Source organism: Colletotrichum karsti, assembly GCF_011947395.1.
Source record: "Colletotrichum karsti strain CkLH20 chromosome Unknown Scaffold64, whole genome shotgun sequence".
Taxonomy (NCBI): domain Eukaryota; kingdom Fungi; phylum Ascomycota; class Sordariomycetes; order Glomerellales; family Glomerellaceae; genus Colletotrichum; species Colletotrichum karsti.
In genome coordinates, this window is record NW_024065964.1 from 67,031 (window position 1) to 93,064 (window position 26,034).

Genomic DNA, 26,034 nt, shown 5'->3' on the forward strand with positions numbered 1-26,034 from the left:
TCTACAGACATCTGTACATTCTGTACCATAGGGGGACTGTACCGAATTGTGTGATAATCGGCGTGAACTGCTTGATGCGCGTCGGAATGAGTTGTAATAGCTTTGGCAGAAATCAAGACAACCTGAGAAGCGGTCGCCAAATCCAAGACACCGTCTTCAATGTACTGCACAATCTTGTTGTGTTGTCGTCGAGTGCTACTGACAACAACACGAGGCGGAGCTGGCTCCGACAGCAATCATTATCACCTCGGTCTTTCGCAAAAATATCAACTTTGGCGAGCGCCAGCTCATGACACCCTTATGCTGGCCGGGAAAGGGTTCGGGAGAAGAATTGCGGCAATTTTCTCTTTCAAGTGCCTTCGTCATGCTTCCTTTTTCTGCCAGTTCTTCCACCATGTCAGGGTACCCCCCGCAATGATCGACGGCCGGCTGCAGTTTGCAGACCCCTTCGGGATTGAGGAATTACTTGGGGGTGGGCAGAATATTATGCCCTATTCCTTTCTTGTTGCCTCGTTCCTCTCTCGGCATGCCTGTTTTTTCACAAAAAAAATAAATCATAAAAATCATTTTTCGTTTCTGCAATCTGATAATTTCCGCAGCATGTATGGTCTAGATGCATGTCGAGCGCCGCCTTTTTTCTAATTCCACCCCGCGGGGAATCGGGACATGAGCGGGCGGAAGAGTCCGGACGAGTCCGGAAGGTAAAGGAAAGCACGAAAGCCGAGTCAGTATTTGCTGATTATGCAGAAAGTGGCCCAGAACAACCCCAAAAAAAAAAAAAAAGGAAGTAGAAGAAAACAGTGTTGATCAGTGACTTTGCCTAGGGCCCTGGTTGTGGAGGGGCGGAGGAAGAAGTCGAGGCAGAATCCAGGGATTTATAAACGAGCCATGATCGTAGTAACGTAAGGTAGTTACGGATAGCTGGTTTATGCTCGCTATCTTATTTATGTCGCCGAGATTGTATCATTGGTTTGCCAGTTGAGGCCAAAAAAAAAAAAAAAAAACCAATCACTCTTCTTGGCTTTCCAAAGCCAAGAATAACGGGGCGTGGCTGGAGATTTCCATTTCCCCAAGGACGCCGGGCTCTTTCCCAGCTTGCCGAGGCGTGGTGGAACCGGCCGGCGTCAGGCGATGCGGACTCCCGCACGTGTGTTGCAGAGGTAAAGATCCTTCTAACCCTTAATGCCGTCCCATGGCGTATTTAGTGGTGGCTAACGTGCTAATTAATACGCATCGTTGCTCATTGTTTGTCCATGCGGGGGGCGAAGAGAAGAGATTCGGCTGGCTCGCCTTTGATGAGATGGCATGGCCAACAAAGCATTATCCCACCTGGTTTCTGCGTCGATTGACGTACGTAGTAGCTCGCCGGTGGAACATCAACACGTATCAAAAGGGGGTGGTCAAACCAGGTTTTACTAGCGAGGTCGGGATGGGGGACTGCTGGCGTGCGTGGCATGGAAAATCGCTGTCTCGGTGTGTTTTGCCAGTGGAATCCCATGTCCGTCTTCCCATTCACGATGTCCGTGATGACTAAGTCAAGCACGCCTACCTTACCCTGCGGTAAGTCCCTGTGGCGCTGAAATGACTGTGGTGGTCACTGGCATGCCCCGACGTTTGGTTAATTGTGGCCGTCGTGTAGTTAACACCAAATGACCAAGCCTGCTTTGCTTGTAATTCCTTCGCCATGTACAGAGTATCCGTACAGTGCTTGACAGAGACCCGGATTCGGAAAAGTAGGTTCTAACCCGCGGTCCATGATACACGGAGAAGGGCCTCAAATAATAACGTCAAGGAAAAGACGTCTTTATGTAATTCGAGTGCGGTGAATGGGGTTTGGGCGAGAAAATTAATAATAATGCAGTGCCAGACCAGGGTCGTAGCCGCGGTTACCGTTTCCCTCCATCTGCTTCCTGCTTCTTCGCATACCGTGAGGCAGAAGAAGAAGTAGATCCAAGTTGGACGAATGGGCAACGGAGAAAATGTGATTCTGGACTCTAGAGGTTACCACGGACCGCAGGTTGATCAAGGCATGGCGTGACGCCTTTTAGGGTGGACAGAATCCAGCCCGCAGCTCTGAGGAGAGATGCAGAGACTCCGAAGCGCCGCGGCGGTACGTGCCCAGCCAGATCGTGGCGGCGGCGGCGATGGACTCCCGTCAGCACCGGGGCCATTACATCCTGACTCCAAGTGTGTACGGATAAAGACGACGACTGGGACGAGGACGAGGACGAGGACGAGCTCGGGGTATGATGTGAAATGAAGAGGTGTCTTGCTGGCTCATCCTTGGCTCCCTTGGTCGTAAGATGCAACATACCTTGATCGCATCAGCCGGAACGCGAGCAGGAACCGAGGGGAAGGAAAGCGAGCGAGACAGGGCAAGTATGGAAGGCAAGGCAAGGCAAGACAAGGCGAGGTCCGTTTGGTCGAAACCCCGTCTGCCCGCTCGGTTGGTGCGTGGTGCGGTGCGGTGCGGTGCTTTGCATCTGTAAGTCAACCTGGAAGGCCGGTAACACTCGCATCGCAGTTTTCAAGCTCCATATGACACATGAGCGAATAGGCGGCGGTGACCTGCCACCTGGAGAAGGACGGACCAAGACTTATATTCGCGCATCCCCACCGCAGCCGACAAGGAGACGGACGGGGCGGGTTGCGGAATGTGTGCGCATATGCAGAAGAAACGTCGCAGCAGCAGCAGCAGAGGAGCAGCATCAGTCAAGGTCGTCTGGGATTCGGGTGACTTGTGATGAGCATGATTCGGAGTCGGAAACGGAAGACTCGTGGAGAAACTGCCTCCCATAGTAAGGCACCTCAATGTAAGGTAGGTAAGTACGTAACATCATGTTGGTGCAGACGGGCGTGTAAGGCTTTGGCCAAAGAGGGGGAACTTGAATCGCCTTACCTAAGGCACCTTAGGAAGGAAGGAGGGGTAATTATGTTTTCTGTGTTTGTATCCGTTTTCTATGACTACCTTACGTTATTTATTACGGGCCCTCCAAAGTTGCCCGCTCTCCAGCTCCATTCATGTACGCTGATGCCTTTTCTCATTGGATTTCCTCTGCTCGTGGTCGCCGGGGCCCGCTGCGCTTGCTGCGGTGCAGGTGCAGAGTGAGGTGCTGATGACTGCCCGCCCTGCTATTGCAGCCCTGTCGGTCCAGGTCATGATTCTGCCGTCCGAGGTCAGGGGCCCCTGTGCACCTCAGCCATTGAGGCACCTCACACTGGATTACTTGCCTAGACATCTACCGAAGGATAGGTAGGTAGGTGACTTTGGTAAATTGGAGGCTATCCGATGATTCTCACTGGCCCAAGTAGGTAGACCGACGGGAACCTCTGCTACCAGCCTTACCTTACCTTGTCTAAAATGGGAAATAAATCGTTCACCGCCCGCCCGCGCAAGATACGCTTCAGGTACATCACCGAGGACGGCGAGAGCGGCGAGGACAGGGCCTCAAATGCACACTACAGCGCTGTGAGACAGCTTACTTGAGCCTGCTGCTGTCGGGTTGAAGCACTCCCTGTGATGAGGTACCTACTTTGATCCGTGGATTCAACGTACCTATCTAAAGTCCTTTCTTGCCTACCTTACCTTACCTTCCTAGGTACACGAGGTAGGTAGGTAACCCAACGCAAGGCGGGTGAGAACCTACTTACCCAGGTACCCAAGTAGTGATGCGCAGGGCACGATTCACTTCAACAGGCCGCCTTTTTTTTTTTTTTTTTTGGCTCCGGTCTTCCAGGCGCCATGGGACCGCGAGTGTTTGATACTGGAGGTAACCGTACTGGTGCTGGTCATGTGCTGTGGGTTGATGTAATATGTAATGGAACCTAAGTAATAGACAAGTTGCCAGATGCTCACGGGTGAATGTTATGCGATTGCCTACGGCACCTTAGGCTAAGGTACCTTAAGGTATGGTAAAATAGGTGAGTCGTAGTCGCAGTCGCAGCGCAGTCGCAGTCAGTCACCGTCGGATCCCTTTCCTTCCCTTTCCCCCTCCCATCCCACCCCTCCCCGCTAAAAAGTCAGGTCAACAAGCTGCCTCCACCTTGCCTCGAGTGCCAACCTGGTACCTAGTGGCTTTCCCGAGAAGAAAAAAAATTCATTCACAAAAAAAAAACTCGGGCTTCAGAATTTATTCCTAGACCTTAACCTTTTTTTCCCTCTCTTCCCTTCCACAACCACACAACGCCTCCCTCCATCCTCCACAATCCTCTTGCCCCGGGTGAATATTGTGGCCTGCTCTTCTCTTGTGTCTTGCTGAGCCGACAATTTCGTCAGCTGCGCCGCTTCTTCCACGTTTCGTACACGACCGCCAGCGAGAAGGACGAAGAAAAAAAGAGAGACCCCTCAGGCCGACAAGCCCTCGCCCAATCGAAGCTTTGCGTTTACCCGTCGTTCATATTTTCCTTGGATCGCGGCAACCCGACCATCTCCGGAAAGCCTCGCTTTTTTTTCACCACACAGATCAGGGTCTGCCACACTTTGTTGACTTGCACCCAACGTTCTTCTGCCACTCGGTACGAATTCCACCGCCGCTCGAAAGAACCCCTCCGTACCATTTATTCCCTCGTGTCTGCTTTTCTGCAGAGTTCAGAGTTCGCCTGGCTCTGCCGGAAGCTCGCTTCTTCCTCCTTGCCCCCCTCCCCGCACTCGCCGCCGTCTGCAGTCTCTATCGGCTTCACAGTATCGGAGAAGCGCCAGCTTGCTCTAACATAATTCTTTTCTCACAGTCTCTGCGACCTCTCAACACGACGATCGACGACACGACTTTGACCCGCGCCATTGCAATTCGTCGCTCGACCCATTTCCAGACCACGTAGGAAGGTTGGTTCGCCTTCTTTGGTCTGTCTCCGTCTGAGGAGTTTCTGGTAAACCCCGGTTTACCCGTACAGAAGCCTTGGGAGGCTACCTACTCGGGGCCTGGCAGGATCGGATCTACGGATCTATTGACCATCGTTGCTGGTCAGACATAACCCAAATAGTCTTTCGAGGCATGTCTATTTCTGCATCAGCCTTAGCATCAGACACAATGGCTACTGCATTTTCCTACGCTCAAGCCGCCAAGGGTCAGGCGCCTGCCGCGACATCGGCGGCCCAGCCCGTCGAGAACGTCAAGGACTCCGCGAGCTCGGCGAACGGCGAACAACCGACCGCTGAGCCCAACGCCGTCAAGACCGCCTCCGCCGAAGAGGACACTTCGAGAAATACGACCCTCAAGGCCCAGTTGGCCGCCAAGCAGGATTCATCATCCACACCTGCCGAGGCCACCAACAACACATCTGCTGCTGCCTCCGTCACCGACTCTCGCCGCGATGACGAGGACGCCGCCACCGAGAGCTCTGCCCGACGAAGCGACAAGAGCGTGAGGTCGGCAAGTGCATCCACTCGCGTGACCGACGAAGCCGAGCCCAAGAAGGGCTCTAGGAAGCCAAGGAAGGGCAAGGCCGGGAAGGAGTCTAGCGATGAGTCCAAGAAGGAGAAGGCTGCGGAGGAAGAGAAGGAGCAGCCCAAGATCGAGTTGATCGAGGCACCGCTCCCCTCAGTCAACATCTGGACGCAAAGGAAAGAGACCCAGGCTGCAAAGACCACTGTGACGCTGCCCGCTCATCCCGCTCCTGCTCAATCCAATACCAACACCACCGCCGCTGCCGATGTTTGGCCCAACAGCCAGGAGTCCAAGAAGAAGAGCAAGACGGCCGAAGTCTCCGAGGCCACCAATGGCGCCGTCAACGGCACCAAGTCTCAACGCAAGGTTGGCGACGACGCCGCTGCTAGAAGGAACGGCTCTCGCGGCTCCAGATTGATCGAGAGAGACAGCCGTACCACCGAGCTTCCCCCGCCTGTGAACGACGTCACCTCGTGGCCCACGCCCGAGACCGCAGTCAAGGAAACTGTCAAGGACGAGTCGCGCAAGCCTGGTGGTGAGAAGACTGACCGGCCGGACGCCGAGCCCCAGGAGGAGTCCGGCAAGGGGCGTGCCAAGAGCTGGAAGCCATTGCCTTTTGTGCCAACCGTGGCGTTTTCCACTCCTATTCCCTCAACAAGGGGCGCTCGTGGGGGACGAGGCGGTGCCCGTGGTGGCCGCGATGCCACTTCTAGAGGAGGCCATGGTGCCGCTGCCGCCGCTGCCGACAAGTCCTCTGCGGCCCCGTCCAAGAGCGGGGGTGAGGCTCGCGAGCGTGCCAGAGATGCGAACGCCCCGGCCAGAACCAACTCGCAGCCTCCCGCCGTCAACAAGCGCGCCTCAATGGACGTTGCCAAGGAGCAACGCAAGGCCCCTGCCCCTACTGGCGAGCGTGCTAAGGAGTCGCAGTCCACGACCGTAAGTTGCATCTCGATCGCAGATCAGCTTTCCTCAATCTCCCGTACTGACTATGAACTAGGATCAGGCAGGTCCTGTCCGAGGAGAAGGCCGCAGTGACAGAGGTCGCGGAAACTTCCGAGGTGGGCGTGGAAGCCATCCCGGCAATGCGCCCATGCACGCTCAGCAGTCTTCGTACATGGGCAACGGTAACTCGTTTGGCTCTCAAGGTCCTCCGCGTCAATACGCCAGCCCTCCTCTGCACCAGGGCGGCAACTTCACCGCGTCGTACGGAGGTTCCCAGTCTCGGGGCGGTCGTGGTGGCCGCGGCCAGTCCAACGGTTCCGGAGCCTACCGTGGTGTTGGCGGCTCCAACGCTGGCCGCGCTCGTCAAGTACAGGCCAACATGAACCAAGGCTCTTGGGACTATCCGATGCCTTTGACGCCGGCAACTTACGGATGGTACGAACAGATCAGGCAGATTCTCATTCCTCAATTGGAGTACTACTTCTCCATCGAGAACCTCGTCAAGGACGAATTCCTCCGCAGGCATATGGACAGCCAGGGCTTCGTGCCCCTGGAAATGGTGTTAAACTTCTCTAGAGTCCGCCACATTGCCGACCCCACTGTACTCCGTGCCATCACCGCCGAGTGTACTCAATTGGACTTCGTGGTTGGAGACGACAATATTGAGCGGATCCGCTCCCGCTCACACTGGCAGAAATTCGTCTACCCCGCTATGGAGCAACGAGCCGAGTCCGCACGGAATGCGGGTCCTCAGTACTTCTGGACTCGCTCCCACCACGCCATGTCCTCCACCTACGAGGGAATGATGGGCGAATACGCTGTTAGCTCCCCGACCGGATACCCCAATGGCGGCGAGAACGGCTACATGCCGTACGCTCACGAGGCTGTTGGCGGTCAGCCCAACGGCCAACTATCCGCTCAAGTTCCCGCGTTCCAGCCCAGCACTTCTGCCGAGGGCTCCGCTGACGCATCTGCCGACGCGGAATCGAAGGCTCAGCCTATCGTCAACGGCTCTGCCGAAGTCTCCGAGGCTGCGCCAATGACGAACGGAAACCATGCGCAGACCAACGAAGCCCTTCAGTCCTAGTTGGAGGAAGAGGTTGATGAGGACTGCGGTGGCGAGACGGGGGAGAGCAGCGCCAGCGTTCCCAGCCCGTCTCAACGGGCACATCTGGTGATGCGTTCAACGGAATCAGTCGACGACATCCCATACCCTGAGTTCCGCACACGCGCTCTCTCCAAAAGGCGGGACGCGTTGGCAGGCGCCAACCCCGATGGCATCTCTGTCGTCTCTAGTGATATCCATGGCGTCGCTTCCAGCGTTCCTGGCGGTATGGATATGATATCCCTTTATCGGTTCTGGTCTCATTTCTTGGCTCGGCATTTTGATTTGGAGATGTTTGAGGAGTTCCGGGCATGTGCTGTGGCGGACGCCACGGGGGAGACGGCCAGCAAAGTTGGCCTTGAAAATTTGATTGCTTACTACGAAACGATTCTTGAGGGAAATGACAACCACCAGCGACCTCTGGCCGACATGGAGTCCCTTTACAATGAAGCAAAGAAGCTGGCTGCGGGGGCGATGGTTTAAGAGGTGGTGGGCTTTGTGGTCAGAGATTGCAGACAAAAAAGACGTTTGATGAATTACGCATGGTTGTGGGATTTTCTCGGCAGCTATCAGCTTCAGGGGTGGCCATTCATCCGGTGCCGGATCTGTGGCGATCTGTTGGCCTCTGGGGATTCGTTGAATGTACAACGTTTCTTGGAATCACCAGACGCGTGCTCGTTCTTCGTGTCCTTCGACAACGGTTGGAAAAGTTCCTTGCTTTCTTGCGAAGGGGAAACAGGGAAGAAGAAGTCCCTTGGCTGGCTGGGAAGCGACATACTCGCGATAGGGTTCGGTTCAGAAATAATGGGGAGATGGGATAAGCATGGGCGGGTAAGAAGCAATGTCTGGATTGCGTTGGGTACGGGAACGAACCCTTCCTTACCTCGAAGGAAACGTACTTTGATGATGAAAGTCTCTTCTCTGGCGTCTTCGGCATTGGCCCGACGTTACTGTCGACGGCCTACTTTCATTCCTCGGGGGTCTTTTTTTTAAACAAAAAACGAACGTCTGGTCTCAGTCGGGGTCCTGTTTCTCCTCTCGCCTCCTGCCGCTAGACGAAGAAAAAAGTTTCTTCCCCCTTTTCTCTCTCTCTCTCTCTCTCTCTCTCTCTCTCTCTCCTTTTCTTTTTTTTTCCAATCTGCACATAGTTCTGCATGCTTTTAGGGAATAATGGGGGCCACGAAATGCATTCAAGCGGTCACAGAGGGTTTGGAGGCGATGGTTTGTGGTTCTAGATTTCTCTCTCTTTTCTGTCGATCGTCATCACCACGTGGAAACGAAGAGAGCACCGTCGCCTACCAAAATTCGGCAGGTGTCATTTTGTACGAATAAGACCAGTTAAAAATGAATAAATATGGAGTGGTTGGCGTTAATGCGGCCTTTCATTTCCTCCTGCCGTGCGAGCGACAGACTCGATCAACATTGGAAGGTACCAGGGCCCCATGTCGTTCACCTGGGTTGGGAGTCTGGATGTTGACTAGAGAGACACCTGTCTCGCCTTCTTCCGACAATATGTTGGGTAGAGCAGAGGTTCGTGTTCGAGAATGACAGCCGTTTCATGGACCGCATTTTCATTATTTTTGTTTTATTTGGCGCTGTGGGCCCGTCAAGAAACAAAAGATCACGCGAAATTGTCCACTTAACCTAGGCTATCGCATCATGATCATTTCATATTACTCATTACTAAGCTGTTGTTCAAGCCTGCGCAGTTTGCCCGGGTCGTTGCCGTAGCAAGCATCGAGGTGGCCAGGGAAATAAGGCGAAAAAGAAGAAGAAAAAGACATTATGTACAATACTCCCAATGCCGTTGCCTTCGTGACTTCATCTTGTCGGAGGGTATGCTTCGTATATGTCGTATCGTGCGTTTTGGTGTTTAGAGTGCCATGACGAGGCCAACAACAGCGGCCACACCGGCAAGACCGTGAGCCATGGCGGTAGGGGCAGCGTTGGAGGGAGCCTCGGTGCCAGAAGCGGTGCCCGAGGCGGTGCCAGAGGCCTCGGTGCCGCTGGCCTCGGTGCCGGACTCGGACTCAGTAGCCGTGGCAGACTCGGTGGCAGTTGACTCGGTGACGGTCTCGGTGCTGTTGGACGGTGTGAGTAGGGACTTTGGCGACTTGGAGATGGGAGGAGGGGGATGAGTAGCTTACGCAGTGGTGGCAGCGGACTCGGTGGCGTTGGTGCCGGCAATGGTAGAGGTGTAAGAGTTACCGGCGGAGTCGGTTCCGGTGACGACGCTGATGCTGGGGGTGGGTACGACGTCGGTGGTGATGGTGGTCGGGGTCGGGACGACGGTAGTGGTGACGCTGGCGACGATGGTGCTGCCGTTCTCGTCGGTGGTGGTGACGGCCAGAACGGTGGTGACGGGACGAGGGACGGTGACGGTGACGGTGGGACGCAGGTCGTCAATGGCGGACTCCAAGGCGGCGTACTGGCTTGAGTAGGCGGAAGGGACGACGCTGGCGAACCAAGCCGGGGCCTCGGTGGCCTTGAGGGCCGAGAAGATGGCGTCCTTGGCGTCCTGGGTGACTCCGGCCGCGCTGGCGGCGGAGCCGACTGCGGAGGTCAGGGCCTCCCACTCCGGGGCGGGGATGTATGCCGAGATGAGAGCATCGGCAGCGGAGGTGAAGGCGGCGAGATCCGAGCTGGGCAAGCCTCGTTCGTTAGCTCCCGTGTCCATGTGGTGACCGGGGGCCGGGTGGGTGTGGGGGAAGGGGACGGGGACGGGCGACTTACACAGGGTCCCGGGGGCGGAGGCCGGTGGCGGAGACGAGGTTGGCGGCAAGGGCCAGGGAGAGGATGGCGGACTGCATTTTCGGAGAGGGTATATTCGTACTGGTTGTTTTGGGTATCACTGGATTGTTGGGAAAAGGACGAAGGTGGGGGGTTTATCACGCTGGCTGTAGCAAACAAGGCGAGTAACGACGACGGGATGAGAGAGAAGTGAGGGAAACAAGTCACATCAATGGGTCGGCTGCCCATCACTTAAATACCTAGCAAGTTATGGAAAGCTTGGTGATGCGGTCAAGCACAGAAATGACGCCGTACGCGGTCAAGCTGGGCCGGGTACGACCAGGCCAGGCCAGGACGAATTGGGCGGCATTGGCATGGCGACAGGCGGTTGTGGGAAGCGAGATGCAAGTTGTGAGGTGCGCGTTCGGGTTCTGTGAGGGGGGCAGATGTGTGGGAAAATCTTGGTGAAGGCCCCGGTCTTCCTTGGAAAGCGGAGGTTGGGTCGCGATGCTGCCCTTGCAGTTGCAGGCCTCGCAACTGGACCGACCAGCCCAGCCCAGCCCAGCCCAGAGCCGGGGGTGTGGGAGAGAGCAGAATGGCATCGGAGGGGGGAAAAGAAGAAGGAGAAAAAGCAGGGCAGAGAGCAGGCCAGGCCAAGCAGCGCGTTCCTGGCGTGACGTTGACTTTTGTTTTTTTTCCCGTGTGTGCTTGCGTGTATCATGTTGTTTCTGTCGAATCACAATGGCGAGGATGGCCTCGTACGAACACACAAGTTGTAAGACGTCCGTGACTGCATCGGACGGGTATTCGTACACGGGTGATGGCATTGTGGTGTTGGCTCACTCGAGTAGCGGGAGCGAGCAGGGGAAGTGATTGGCGCCAGGTTGCGTGTTTGCCGGCCAAGATCGTGAAATGGGTTGACGGGGCTCTGGGAGGTTGGGAACATTAACAAGGGTAGAAATTTGCGGCCGAGAGAAAGGAAGTTTCCGTACGGGATACATACGGACACGGAAACAGACACAGATGCGGGCTACACAAGCACCAATTCTTTGTGTATGTTTGTCCGACGACACGAGGACACGACGACAGTGGTTTTCGTACTTTGCGGAAATTTCCCCGAGGTGGCGGCATCGTACAAAATCCAGCGTCTTGGATGAGACTTGTGCTTAACAGCCATGTCGGCGAATGTTTGGTTTGGCGTCGTCTGCGACACTTAGGAGGAAGATGCGCGGTTTGGACCAACAGTGATGCTGTGATGCTGGCGTTGCGGTGTGGATGAATACCTACCTACCTACCTTAGGTCACAGGTAGGTAGGTAGGTATCGGTATCGCAGTATCCGTAAGGCGGTGGAGGGATGGGACGTGGAGGTGCACCTGGTTCCATGGAAGAAGGTTCAAGGTTGGCTGGCGTTGACGGCGGTAACAACCGGGACCCACCACCTGGATTACATCACCGGCTGGCTCGTGGCTCATGGCTCGTGGCCCGTGGTCCGTTGGCAATGGACGTGGATGGAATACGGCAGGCCGCCCTCACCGTTTTGCACGTTGATGCTAGGTTGATCCCGTCAACGGGCAACAGCCAAACATAACAGAGCCGAGCTCTATTCGTACCTTATTTCCTCGCGACCATGGATGGCTGCTTACACGTGACTGATGTTCTAGAAATCGAATTGAGAGACAGATGGTAAGGTCTAGGGTATGTGCATGTAGCGGCTAAGCCACACGACTCTTTGAGGGCGTTGAAAGTCAGATGACGCTATCTGGGCTGTTGGCGGTGACGATGGCTTCAAGGACCACCTCGGGCAAGTAAGGTACTGGACGGGACGGGACCCGACGGGACACTACGAACACCGCGCCACGCACCCAGCCTCACACGTTGGAAAACCGGGGGACGGGACCTGGAGGGGGGTGGAAATTACGTCACTAGATCTGGGGCTCAACCAAAGTGACACCTCGAGAGCAGGCTTCCCCTCCTTGTCGCGGGGCAAGTTCTCTTCCCTGCTTTCTCACTCGCCCTTAATGTATCCGTACCGTCGTCGCCCAGGTCGCTCGCTGTCCCTGTGTCTTCTGCCACACACCGACCGAACAGCATCGAACAACGGCTATTCAACTTGCAACTTATTGCCCGCCTAACTACCAACCTACCTTCCTTAAGGCACCTGATGACAAGTCTGACATGGCATACTCTTTTGCCCTTACTAGGTACATACGATACAATGATCAATTTCACACAAAGAAGGCTAGCTAATTTAGGACGTCAAGCTAAATATAGCGGGCCAGTTGCCCCGTCCGTAAGAGTACCTTAAGGTAACGCGGGAGTCTATGGTACGTTGCCTGGGTATATCGCATCAAAGAGAAACAAACCCCCGTGGAAACATGACTGAACGAACAGCTTGAAGCTTTTGCCCTCGCTGTATGGCATACAGTATTCGTAGACACCACCTTCCATTGTCAACGTGGCTGTGAAGAGCTCCAGCGACGGGCATACCGAATCATCCACCTGGGCGGAGCTGCGTACGCCTTAGCTACCTTAGCCTTGAAGTCGTTGGCCGTTGGATTGGTTAATGGCTTGCTTGGGGTGGTATGCCGTTGACGTTAGGCTCATTCCTGACCGACGGCGACGCGTGAGTGGCTGGACTGCCCGCCGTTATGATATCATTCTCTGGCTGCCTCTCCTCTCCTCCCCTCTTTCACAGTCATTCGTGCTTGGTCACAAGTTGCAGTTCGAGGTCGTGCAGAAGGGGTCGATGGCGCTCGCTGCACGCAGACGCAGACGCAGAGCACTGCCAGGCACATCGGGGGCTTCGTACCGTGCTGTGCCTGTCTACCACCCGACAACTACCTTGCCTTGATGTGTTCGAGTTTCAGCACAATGCAGGCGGGCTAGAGCATCACTTTGGATTTCTTCCACTTTCCCTGCCTTAAACGTTCCACCCAAGTTAGTGTCCCTCCTTCGCCGACATCTTGACAACTCCCGTCATCCCCGTCACGGAGACTCGGTACCTGGTACGGATATACGAATGCCTACACTGGACAGCCATTCACCTGTCGTCGCAAGCCACTAACATCCACTTACATGGTCACTCAGACAGTGTTTTGCTTTTGCGCGCCACCCTGCGCAGTACGGATACACAGCCTGACCAGCATCTAGTCTAGTCTAGATGATGCCCACCCAATCTGATCATAAACTCGAAAGACGAGAAGCATAGAAGCAAAAAATTAGGATTGACTATTTTTGGGCCTGGGCGTGGTAATGTCCATTTTACCTAGGTAGTTGTCAAAGGCCTAATGGAAAGACTTCCATTGGAAATAGATTGTGTCGTTTACCTTGGATGAGAGGAACTGACCTTCTGGAGAGAGGTCCAAGTAACTTTCTACTTACATACTGGTGGGGAAGTACTTTCCGAGCACCTACCTACCTTACCTGCCGCCATCACTGAACAGCGCAAAGCCGCATGTCGGCGGCGTCAGGTAAGGAAGGGAATGAAGGCTGACGGGAGCGACGGTGACCTGGATCCCGCACCCTCCGTGCTGCTGCGACTTGCGACGCTGAGTCCCGTCGTCCACAGGTTGTAGTGCGGATATCCATGCCATGTCTTTGGCCACCCAACCCAACCCTGCCAGTCCTGTCGTGTCGTGCCCTGCCCTGCCCACTCACTCTGTCGTTTCTGGCTGGCTGCTCTGCCTGAACTGTTCAGCGTTCCACGCCTGATTTGCCTTTCCTTCCCGTCTTGCTGGACCCTTGCCCGCCCACCCACCAACCTCTACCACCACCACTACCAGCCCTGGTCCCCCCGGCGTCTGCGGTCATCATTTCTTCCAGTTCCCCTCCTCCCTTCCCCTCTAGAACCTGCCTCTGCTTCTTTTTTACCCTCAACAATTCACAAACGCGCTACCAACAGTCCAAGCGGCGGCCTGCTACGCAACACGACGAATTCAAAACTTTCATCAGCACTGACTTGACATCCACAAGCGCTGCTGATCCAGCTTCCTTCCAACAAGAACATCCCACGCCTTACACAATCAAACTCGACAACCGCGCCCAAACAACCTCTCGACGAGCCTTCTTGGCTCCTATCACCTGGTATGAGTTACTACGACGACCAACCTCAGCGCACTCGTCGCTACGTGCGCGAGGAGCGTCGTGAGGAGAGGGTTGACCCTCGCTATGCCGAAGACCCCTACCTGAGGGTTTACGAATCTCGCCAACTGGTCCCCAGAGGCCGAGAGGATAGCGAGCTCTCCATCGAGGAGGTCCGCCGCGATTTCCCACCTCCAGGTTACCGCGACTCGAGGAGGACCCGCTCTGCAGAGCCCGGCTACTATGACGAATACCGGGGCTACGATGACCGGGACCGTTACTACGACCGCGAACGCGACTACGACCGCCGTGGCAAGAAGGCCGGCAGTCTCTACTACGAGGAAGAGAAGAGATCCCGCCAACGCGTTCTGAACCAACAAGAAAAGATTCTCGCTGCAGTTGCCGGTGCGGCCCTGGCATTTGGCGGAAAGGAGCTATACGATCGCAAGGAGGCCAAGGAGCATGGCGGTGATGTTGAGCGCAACTACCTGACATCTGCTGCTCTCGGTGCTGCCGGCGCACTCGCTGGTTACCAGGGTGCCGAGTTTTACAGCAAGCATAAGGAAAAGGACGAGAAGAACGCAACCTACGTTCTGCACCGCGGCCGCGATGGGAGAGTTACCGAATACTATTCCGACGAGGAGGGAGAGAAGGAAAAGAAGGGCTCCAAATCCTTCTTGGAGAATGCCTTGGCAGCCTCGGGACTCGGAGCCGCGGTCAAGGCCCTTACTGGCGCTGCTGGCGGCGGTCATCACGATGACAGGCGCAGTGACACCAGGAGTCGCAGGGGCAGTCCCGACTCACGAGGCACTGCTCGCTCCAGGTCTCGGGGCCCAGGCGGCGAGGCTGCGAACAAGATGCAGAAGGCAGCCATGGCTTCTCTGATTGCCGGAGCCACAGAGGCTTTCCGTGTCGCAAAAGAGCCTGGCAGCTGGAAGGGTGAGAAGACGAAGCGCATTCTCACAGCCGCTGCTGGTGCTGCCACCATCGATGCCGCCCACAGCGGCGAGAAGCAGAGCAAGCTGGGTCTGGCTGAATCCGTCATTGGTGGTCTCGTTGGAAATCGCGTGATCAACGGCTCCAAGCGAAACATTGAGGAGGACCGCAGGACTGGCCGAAGCAGGTCCCGATCCCGCGCTCGCTCGGACGGCGGCGGAGGCGGACCCGGTTTGGCCGCTCTGGCTACTGCCGGACTGGGCGCCTTTGGCGCAAAGAAGGCTATCGAGAATGTTCGTTCCCGCAGCCGAGGACCCAGTGCCGACTCTTACGACAGCCGGGCATCCAGTCGTAGTCGCGACGGCCGACACCAGAGAAGCCGAAGCCGCAGCGTTGTCGACTCGGCCCGGAAGAAGCTTGCCAAGATCGGTCTTGGCAGCGACCCTGACGACAGAGAAAGAGACAGAGCCCGGGATGACAGTCACTACGATGACCGAGGCTCCCGCCGTACCGTGAGCCGAAAGTACTCGGACGAATATGACGACGGTTACGACAGAGGCTATGGACGTGGCGGACGCGACGCATACGATGACGACCGCTCGTCTTACACCAGCCGCCGCCGGGACCGGTCCCGACGCAGAGGAGGAAAATCAGACGCGAGCTCTGATTCCGATCTTGGAGACTCGGATGACGATGAGAAGCGGGCGAAGAAGATGAGAGGTAAGCAAGTGATCACGACCGGCCTTGCGGCCGTTGCCACCATTCACGCTGCACATGGAGTCTATCAGAGTATGGAGAAACGCAATGCACGGCAAAAGGCTGTTAGGGAAGGCCGTCTGAGCCCCCAAGAGGCAAAGAAGCTCAAATCGAAAGCCATCTTGCAAGACGCTGCTTCTGTTGGAATTGCTGCCCTCGGTATCAAGGGTGCCTGGTCAGAGCTCAAGGAAGCAAAAGAGTTGACCCACGAATGCAAGCAATTCCAACAGGAGAAGGCAATCCGGCATCAGAAACGAATTGAAAGGCAGCGGAGGCTCAGGGGCGACGATGGCGGCCGAAGGAGTAGGGATGACGATTGGTACACTTCATCTTCTCCGCGAGCAGATCGGTACGACTACGGGCCCGTCTATCTCGACAGCAACCCGTACGCTGCCGGACCCTTGCCCGCGCCTCCTGTCGGTTATGACAGGAGGTGAGCGAGACTGAAGCAGTAATGCGGCATCTCACACCAATGTCGATCATCCAAACCCCGCCAGCTTTTGCCCATGATCTTTGTCGTGGGCAACTAGCCTCGACGCCTCAACGCCACCCAGCCACTTTACGCCCACCTACTCAGTATTATTACGACTTTTCACATTCTGTACATGTCTTCTCATAACGACCTTACGACATTTTCCCAACCAATCTACGTCAGGAAAGAGCACGGGGGGATCATTAAAGTGAATCAGGAGATGTAGAACTGGCGTTCCACAAAGACCTTTCACAAACAGCCACCTTGCATTGCGTTTACTCAGATAGATGGATTTCCCCTCCTCCCCTTTTGTCGCAGAATCTACACACGTTTTCTGTTGTACTACGAACCATAACTGATCATAATTGGACTGTGACAGACCGCCGCCGTTACTAATCGGCCGCCGCCACCAACAACTGCCAGACGTTCAAACGCTTTCTCATCGCCAGCCCCCGCTGACGACGGTCGTACCAACCGGAGCAAATCTGGCAACATGCGCCTCATACAAAAGCAAAAGGGCCCGCAAGACCGAGATCGAAAACCGATCGCCAGGGTCCGATTGGGGTCAGCTGGGCTGGTTGAGAATGTAGAGAGGTATGGCCGCCTTACGCCTGCGTTTGGTGAGGTCTCCCTGAACGAGGAGCGATCGAAACCCAACGGGAGGGGACCCCTGTTCCCGAGACAAGCCGGACATTTTTGCTAGCGCGGGACGGACAAGCGGCGGTGAGGAATGACGACTTTGGAAAGACTGGGGGGGGAAACGCGGGAGACGGAGTAGGGATATATGCGGGATGATGATATGACGGCAACGACGGCTTTTGGCTCACGGTTACTCGAGCCAGCGCGCAATCGTTTGAATGGGGCCGCGGGGCGGAGGGGGGGGGATTGATTCCTCCCTCAGGTTCGAACTACACTGACATGCGGTGTTTTTTTCTACCCCATTTCCTACCGTCTTTCATTAACTTGCTCTGTTTTTCTTTGTGTATCACCGGACAGGCCATTTGTGTTTTTGATGTAGACAGGCAGGGTATTTAGTTTCGGATTTAGCTATGAGACATGACTTGCGTCCCCCGATCCCCGAACAACTTTGTCCCGGTGCCCGTCCTCATACACGTCGATGCTCCCTGAACATCGATGGCTGGTAATCGGTCGGCTCCGAAACATCCCACACCCGCCCGCATCTTCCGGGAAGAGCGCGGTGCGGATAACGCGAGTGATTGCCTGATTCACAGGAGGCGTGGTCTGCCGCCGCTGCACGCCCATATGCCATATTGCGTGTTCTGTGCGCTCACCTTTGGCCCTGCTTGCTGGGCTGAACTGCATCGATGGTTGGCGGACCGGTAAGGGAGGGAGGGGTAGTCTAGACTTGTGCCTGTCCGCCTCGATGAGCTGTCGGTTCGTCTTCAGCTTATTACCGCAAGAAAGTTTGGCAACATGTGGGAGACTGGTGGAACGACCGGCCTCGTCCGCTGGGCCCGACACGTCTGACATAGATTACGAACAAGAAGGATTTCAGCCCCGGTACAGCAACGCAAAAGAAGACGAGCGCGCGCGCGGTGCGGCGGCCCCGTGGTGTGTCGTACGAATACATGGTGGCAGCGTAGCGTAAGGTAGCGGCTGAGAGATCCAGCCAGAAGAGCAATGACATCATTCTGCATGTGAGGGTCCTTGATCTCTCTACTCGCACACTCTTCTACCACTACCCGCGTGCCCCCTCCCAGAGCTGCAATGCTCATTGGTGGCGCATCGTCAGATGACTTGCGAGCAACATCTCAATGAAGCCTGAATTTGCCGTTGATCTGGTGGGCTACTGTACGTTATGCGTTCGGCTTTTCGGAATGCGGGAACACTATCCCCACCGATTCGAGCCTGAAGGATTGACAGGCGGGGATTCCCTTGGTTTAGTATGCGGCGTAGTTGAGATGAGACGGCGTTGTCCGAACCCTTCATGTGTACGGCAACTCAATTTGAACTTAATCTCGAAAGTAGTGTTGACAGTATTGCTAGATGCTGGTAATATAAATACAAACGACAGTATCTCGGGGGCCTCATGCCGTGGCGTCTCCTCCTTGTTGCTTCCAGGCCTGCGCCATGGCTAGCAGGTTCGACAGGTTCTGGGTCTGCTTGTCGTCTGCGGGGAAGACGTAGTCGATATACTCCTCGAAGCTGTCGTCCTCCAGGCGCCTTCTGCGCTTCGTCTTGCGAGGCATAAGCTTTTGTACCTTCTCTACATCCCCCTCGGCGCCGTGCGTCTTCTCGAACGACAGCCATGCGTTGAGCAGCGTGACAGTTTCTTCTTTGAGATCCTTCTCCCGCATGCTCTTGTGTGCGCGCTCGAAGACCTTGCGGGCCCTGACCTTGGCCTCGGCGCTGATTGGCGCCTCCTCGTCCGCCCCTTCCTCGTCTTCGGGGATGTTGAGCTCAAAGTGGGCATAGCTGATCCAGACCTTGACGTGGTCTGTCTTTTCGAGCAGACGTTCGTAGAGGTCTCTTGTCCTTTCGTACTCGCCTTCTTCTTCCTCAAAGTCGATGTACGCCTTCCATAGGAGTTCGGGCATGTCGAGAACTGGTTGACAGACTGCCAGCTCGAAAATGGCCCTGGTCCGGTCCAGGTCGTCCAGGCCACGCTCTAGCTCGGCGAATTTGATCCAAGTCTGGCAGTTGGCTGGGTTCCACTCAATGTGTTTCTCGTACAAGGTTCGGCACCGCAAGAACTCGAAGAGCTTGAGCTCCAGCTCAACGTATCCTCGGAACAGCTTGTCCTTGGGGCACATGCCGATGGCCTGGCCCAGGGTTTTGCGTGCTGATGTGAGCTCTCCCTGGCGGATCTCGAACTGCGCCTTGAGAAGCCAGATCTTGGCGAAGGTGAACTTTTTGTGAGGGATCAACTCCAAGCACACCTTGTAGATCTGCCGCGCCCTTTCGACATCTTCTGCCTGCAGCTCTTCGAAGATGGCGTAGTTGATCCAGAGATAGATGTATCGCCTCCAGAATCTCTTCTCCTGAGCCGGCGGGACCTGCGCAACAGCTCTCTCGTACACATCCCGCACCCTGTCAAGATCACCCGCGGTTTCCTCGAGTCTTGTGTAGTCGAACCATGTGTCGTAGTTCTTTGGGTTTTCCTTGACCTGGTTTTCGTAAAAGACACGCCGCTTTGACAGCACAACGTCCTCGACGCCGTCCCTATCTCCGAACTGCTTCTCGAATGTCGTGTAGGCCTTGTGAAGAAGCATAGACTTTGAACGAGGCAACCTGTCCAGGGCGTACTTGTAGATCGCTCTGGCCCTCTCATACTCCTTCATCTTCGCCTCGAAGCGAGCATAGCTGATGAAGAGCTTCTCGTCAACAAACTCGTCGCCCAACGCCTCGACGGCCATCCCGTACACTTCCCGCACCAGTTCACTGGTGCCGTACTCCTCTTCGAAACGGGCCCATTTGATCCAATTTCTCGGTTCTGGGTGGACCTGCGTGAACTTCTCAAAGATGTCCCTGGCTCTGTCGAACTCCCCATACCTCTTCTCCAACTTGATATAGGCGCTCCACGCAGCTTCATCAGGCTGCCACTGCATCCAACGATCGAATACGCTACGGGTCTTTGGGATCTCGCCGAGCATTTCCTCCATGTAGACATACTTATACCACAGCTTATCAACACGGGGGAGCCGGGCGACGGCCCGATCAAAGAGGTTCCGCGCATGTGCGATATCACCGTTCTTCACTGAAAAATATTAGTTTCATGCGTACAAGGACGAGATGGAAAATTGGGTCCAACGACTTACTCTCCGATTCGCAATACCTGATCCAGAGCGGGACTGAATTGGGGTGCACGTCGAGTGCTCGCTCGAAAATGGATCGCGCGCGTCTGAACTCTTTCTGCTCGAGCTCCCATGCAGCATATCGCATCCAATTGTTGAGATTGACTCGGTTCCGCCGCACGTAGTCCTCGAACTCTCTTCGCTTTCGGCCTTGGAACTCGTGCAATTCCTCCAAATCGGCGAAGCGTTGAGTAGGTGCTTGCAAAGCAACCTCTTGACGGTCGACGGCTTCACGAAGAAGCTGCTCCGCGGAGATCTGAACAGGCGCGGCGGCCTTGTTTTTGACCTTTGGCGGTCCCCGTGATGCCTCCATGATTGCGGCTTATTTCAAAGTCGGGGCTTCCGGTGTGGTATCTCGAGTGATCGGCTGTATCGGTTCAATTTGCAAGACAATTCGGAACGGTTTGGATGGGTAATCGCAGGCGACGACGAGGACGCGTCCAAATTTGCGTTTCGTAGCGAAGTTCGGAGGTATCTGACGGCTGGATGTTGACACTAATGTTTAGGTCGCTCCGAGGCTGAACCAAGGCCAAGGCGTCCGGGCCCGTCAGAAAAAGCACTCTTATCGGAATCTCAGCCACGCTTATCAGCGTGGCTGTGGCTGCACTTTCTCAGCTGCCATCCGCCACACCTCTACCTCACCGTACCTATGCGGTGAGATCCGATATTACAGTTTAGTATTGATAAATTGGTGCCTTGTTTATATGAGCAGTAGGTGGTATGGATTTTAGTTTTTTTTTTCTGCCTCAAACTTTGGATTGAGGCTAGTGCGGCCAATCCAGTCGCTACTGTAATTACCTTAGTAGGAACCGTACCTACCTGATCCACGGTTGACAGGACGGGAGCTGAGGTATGAGGTGCATGCATGTGGCTTGACCTTGAGGGTTAGTGGGTCGGGTCCTTCCATTGCGCAGTACTAGGTCAGGTAGGTAAGCTAGGTAGGTAGTCACCTCCTAAACCTTGGCGCGCTTCGCGACCTCGTAAGGCTTTCTGGAGACAACTTTTTCTTCGTCAACCTCCCACCACTGATTGCGCCCATCCGTGAGTGTACGAGACATCCAACCAACAAGTACGACAGGATAATACAAAAACGCAGACCATCATGGCTACCCTCGCAGAGGAGCTTTTCAACGACTTTGCGGACTCTGGCTCGGAAGCAGAGGAAACCCAGCAAGATGAGCATGATCCCCTCGGCCTCGACGTTGCGCCTCAGGCGAACAATCCTAACCCATCGAACGACATGGACCTGGACGGGGACGACGAGGAAGCCGATGAAGAGGACGAGGAGATGGGAGGTGTCAATAAAAACACAGTTGAGGCCGTCGAAGACGCCGAGGATGCCAAAGCAAAGGTCGAGAAGATGCAGCTAGGCGGCGTGAGTGACGTTCGCAGCGTCGCCGGCCTCATGCAGACCCTGCAACCCGTATTAGAGGTTAGTGAACAGTCCCTGTGCACACCCGGCTCTGTTGAAGCAGTGTTTACATCGTCCCTTGGGAGAATTAGCCCTGACTTCGTAACTCGAACGCTACAGAAAATCGCACACTACCAGTCGCAACCCACGCCGACGCAGTTGATCGGAAACATCGAAGACCATCCCGAATACCACCTTTTGACGCAGTCGAATAGTCTCTCTACCCTCATCGACAGCGAGATTGTTCTTGTTCACAAGTTCATCAGGGATCACTACTCGATACGATTTCCCGAGCTCGAGACACTCATCACCAACCCACTGGAATACGCGAAGGTAGTCTCCATCTTGGGCAACGGGCCCCTCGACCCCGAAAATATCAAGACGCTGCAGCATTCTACGGACAACCCTCTCAAGGCAACGCTTCGATCGGTGCTCGACGGTCCATCCGTGATGATTGTGACTGTGGAAGCCACGAGGACCAAGGGCCGTGAGATGTCAACAGACGAACTGCTGCGAGTTCGGAGAGCATGCGACATGGTTCTTTCCTTAGATAAGGCGAAGAAGACCCTCACCGAATACGTTCAGTCGCGTATGAACCTATTCGCGCCGAACTTGACTGCCATGATCGGCTCCCTGACGGCTGCGCAGCTGCTGAACGCCGCTGGAGGACTTACTGGCCTGTCCAAGACGCCCGCGTGCAACATTGCAGCTTGGGGATCAAAGAAAGGGGCTGGTGCGGCGGGATTGGCCACGAATATCGGTGTCCGCCAACAAGGATTCCTCTACCACTCTCCAATCATCCAGGGCATTCCGAACGACCTCAAGAGGCAAGCTATGCGGATTGTCGCAGCCAAGCTGTTGCTTGCAGCTCGTGTGGACCGTGTTCATTCCAGTCCGGATGGCTCAACAGGCGAAGAGCTCAAGGGACATTGTCTCGATCGTCTCGAGAAACTCACGGAGCCTCCTCCGAACAAGGGACCGCGAGCCCTTCCAGTCCCTGACGACAAACCCTCGCGCAAGCGTGGTGGAAGAAGAGCTAGAAAGGCCAAGGAAGCTACGGCCATGACGGAGCTGCGCAAGGCACAGAACAGGATGGCGTTTGGCAAGGAGGAGAGAGAAGTTGGATACGGCACAGGAGAGGGCACCGCAGGCCTGGGCATGATCGGCCAAGCCAATGACGGCAGAATTCGCAACTTGCAAATCGACCAGCGGACGAGAGCGAAGCTGAGTGCCAAGAACAAGGGCTGGGGTGGCGCGACTCCCATGAACGGGGCGGCATCGTCCCTTCGCGGGTTTGGGCAGACAAACTCCAACATTGACCTTCGTGGCAAGGGTCTGAGGACGTCAGGTGTCGGCACGACGCTGGGAGCGCCCACGGGCACGGCGTCGTCGTTGGCCTTCACACCTGTGCAGGGTCTGGAGCTTGTCGACCCCAAGGTCCAGGCTGAACTCAGTCGTAAGCGGAAGGCGGAAGAGGACCGGTGGTTCAAGGGAGGAACCTTTACACAGGTTGGCGGCTCATCCAATGGAGTCTTCAAGAAACCCGATCTACCTCCCAACAAAAGGGTAGATACTGGGGAAGGCAAGATGGGCCCTCCACCTCCGCGGAGCGGCTGAAGATTTGACGGTCGGGCCGCGATCTCGTGGATGAAAAAGCCAATCATGACCAAAGTTCACATAGCATATCTCTCAGCCGAAAAACGGACCCGGGGCAGTTGGAGGTGCGTGGTAGGAACGGGGTCCGCGGCAGTCAAGGCGCGGCCGGCATAGTCGGCGTGCGGCGTTCGGGAAGGCTTTGTTTTTTTTTCCCCCTTACCGAAGTAAAGGGCGCTCTTCCTGAAGAAAATGGAACGAGGGCACTCATCATCGTGCAGGGAGAGAGTTTCCCTGTCCGCGATGTATCGGCGGTCCCATTTCGGCATCTACTCCGAGTTTGATATGTAAAATTGATTGCAACACTGCTGGCCCAACATTGCCATCAAACGTGATCTAATGTCTCCTCTGGGCGGGCTCAGTAAGCCGCCGCCTACGTATTGACGTCCATGTGTCGTCGTGATGTATGCCTCTGTGCGGTTATGGCATTCTAGCCCCCCTCGTTGGAAGCTTCTCTTCCCCCACGTTTGTCTCGTTCGATTACTTCAGTGGTCTAGGGCGTCAATGCTCGTCGTGCCTCAGCGTTTACTACGCAGTACCATAGAACCGTAGTGAGGAATTGAGAAGAAAACTAAGGAACGTCGGCAGGTCGAGAGTTTAATGAGATCTGGGAGGACCGTGGTGGCCTTTTTTTACTCTTGGTCCATTCCTTATGTGGTTGGGACTAACGAGAGAGGAAGAAGACGTGCTTTGTGACTCTGACGGAGGGGGCAAGGCGGGGGTAGGTATACTACCGTAAGGTATGGTCCGCGCAGCAAGGCCCAGAGTTCAGCTATTTTGGTGCGTGGAAGCTTGCCTCCCTCCCTCTCCCATGGCGATTTAGCATAGTAAAGCAGTAGTCCCCCTTTCCCGCGCGTCCTTGTGTGAAATGGAAGCCAATTGGGGCCCGAACAACGCACGAGGCGACGTTTAAACTTGCTGAGCGGGGAAAAGGAGGGGGCGTTGGAGTAACTGGAAGAAGGAGCATCCAGATCAAGGGGAACCCCCCAATGAGGAAGTCGAAGTAAAAAAAAAAAAAAAAAAGCCCAAAAAAAAGGTCGGGCTCAGATTCAAATACCCATCATCAAAGGTGCACTGGGCGCCATCTCTTGTCTGTTGTAGATGCGTTACTGTGTAGTAGTAAGGTAGAGGGAGAAGGGCTCCCAAGATCCGGGGTAGCCATGAAACAGGACCTCGAGCCCTTCAACCTGCTAACGGATACCTGCATCGTCCTCTCGAGGGTGTGTGTCGGTCGGATTGCGCATTCGATTGGCCCCGAGGACTCCGGATTGGATTCCGGGCGGCGGCCATCACGTCAATTAAACGTTGCAAATCACCAAAGCATACAGAGTACACCACGCAAGGTTTGTCGAGACCGAGACTATGGGATAGACATGTGCCACCGCAGAAGATGGACGTTGTACGGATATGCGTACTGGAATAGGTACGTGGTACGGTGGTCAGTGTATGTAGATGTTCATTAGCAGATGTTCTCCGGAACGTCGAGGCTTCCGGAAGATCAGGGTCGTTCTTTTTTCCTCTTCTCTTTTTTTTTTTTTTTCCTTCCTTTCCCCTTCCTCTCCCTCTTCAATTTTCGGGGAACTCAACGGGGCCCCGTTGGCCCGGCATCTTACAGATGTTTCGGCGAATTTCGTCCGCGGTAAAACGAGCAGCGGGGGCTGGGGTGCGTTCCTGTGGCACCATGACGTACGAGCTAGGTGCCGGGAGACGGAGTTTGCGATGCCTTGAAAATGTTCCATTGATAGGAAACGAGGAGTGGAGATTGAGGAGAGTGCAGGTCGAGAGTGAGAGGGCCGCATTTGAGGTGGTACGGTACCTTAGGTACGAATACTGGGTACTCAGGTCCGTAGTCAGCGCTCTGTCCCCCGCCCCTCGCCGGTAAGAAAGATGTCAATGGAAGCCCGGCTGAAATACCGCAGTATTGGGAGGAAGGGGGTGGGAGCATTGGAGGACCCTGAGTGAGGGAGGCCAGGCACAGGCACAGGCACAGGCATCCATCCATATGCAATTGCGACCCCAACCCAACAACAGCTGACAATGGACGACAATGGATGGATGGATGGATGGCAATTCGGTGTGGCTTGTCTCATGGTCCTCTCGACGCGTTTTCGACGGAGCGTCTTCTGTTGCAGCAAAATCCAAAATGCCATGCTCTGGTGGCGGAAAGCAGTCAACCGCGTAGTAGCTCCGAGATTTGACTTTGTGGCTGCAGCTCCTACCCATGCTGGCGAGAAGGTCCAGAACTTCAGGGACCAAAAGATCGTCCTGATGACCGCAGGGGATGTCCCCGTTGATGGGAGGACCTTTGCGAAGGAGGAGGAGGACTGACCGAGGAGGGAGGGGGTGCGATTCGTGAACGCGCGAAAAGCCATGGCCATGACGGCCGCAGGGGACCTTGTCACTCAAAGCAGGGCAGTTTTTCGGAAAAAGTACCTCAGTACCTTCGAATCCGGACGGAATAGGACTCGACTGGACCTGGACTCGGCAAAGCGATTGGTCGTCGTCGTCGTCGGACTCGACGCCGATGAGGTCGTGTATACGTAGTACAGCAGACTACCTTATGGTAATCATCACATATGTATTCGTACTTCGTACCTCTCCGAGCTACATAGTAGCTATTTTTCATGCGCTTCGGGATCAGGGGTAGAGGAACCGGAGATATTGACTGCCTACATCGGCAGTCAGTGGACGACCACAGAACATACTCCGTACGGATGGATGCTTAAGAGCGTTTGACAAACCCAAGGCT

General features: G+C 55.4%; 5 protein-coding genes across 5 annotated transcripts; 3 read left to right on the forward strand and 2 right to left on the reverse strand.

The window, feature by feature from the left end:
• Nucleotides 1–5,027: 5,027 nt before the first annotated feature.
• Nucleotides 5,028–7,413, forward strand: CkaCkLH20_12711 (La domain-containing protein; the record flags this gene model as incomplete). The annotated part of the gene is made up of 2 exons (XM_038895423.1): nt 5,028–6,320; nt 6,382–7,413. The coding sequence occupies 2 exons, from the start codon at nt 5,028–5,030 to the stop codon at nt 7,411–7,413; spliced, it is 2,325 nt and encodes a 774-aa protein (XP_038739255.1).
• A 1,891-nt stretch (nt 7,414–9,304) lies between these two features.
• CkaCkLH20_12712 (uncharacterized protein) lies at nt 9,305–10,241 on the reverse strand (the record flags this gene model as incomplete). The annotated part of the gene is made up of 3 exons (XM_038895424.1): nt 9,305–9,512; nt 9,579–10,073; nt 10,165–10,241. 3 exons carry the CDS (start codon nt 10,239–10,241, stop codon nt 9,305–9,307), a joined length of 780 nt encoding a protein of 259 aa, XP_038739256.1.
• A 4,006-nt stretch (nt 10,242–14,247) lies between these two features.
• On the forward strand, nt 14,248–16,371 carry CkaCkLH20_12713 (uncharacterized protein; the record flags this gene model as incomplete). The annotated part of the gene is made up of 1 exon (XM_038895425.1): nt 14,248–16,371. The coding sequence occupies one exon, from the start codon at nt 14,248–14,250 to the stop codon at nt 16,369–16,371; it is 2,124 nt and encodes a 707-aa protein (XP_038739257.1).
• A 2,083-nt stretch (nt 16,372–18,454) lies between these two features.
• On the reverse strand, nt 18,455–20,534 carry CkaCkLH20_12714 (pre-mRNA-splicing factor clf1; the record flags this gene model as incomplete). Its single annotated transcript, XM_038895426.1, has 2 exons — nt 18,455–20,124; nt 20,186–20,534. The coding sequence occupies 2 exons, from the start codon at nt 20,532–20,534 to the stop codon at nt 18,455–18,457; spliced, it is 2,019 nt and encodes a 672-aa protein (XP_038739258.1).
• A 789-nt stretch (nt 20,535–21,323) lies between these two features.
• CkaCkLH20_12715 (pre-mRNA splicing factor) lies at nt 21,324–23,249 on the forward strand (the record flags this gene model as incomplete). The annotated part of the gene is made up of 2 exons (XM_038895427.1): nt 21,324–21,653; nt 21,753–23,249. 2 exons carry the CDS (start codon nt 21,324–21,326, stop codon nt 23,247–23,249), a joined length of 1,827 nt encoding a protein of 608 aa, XP_038739259.1.
• Nucleotides 23,250–26,034: the final 2,785 nt, after the last annotated feature.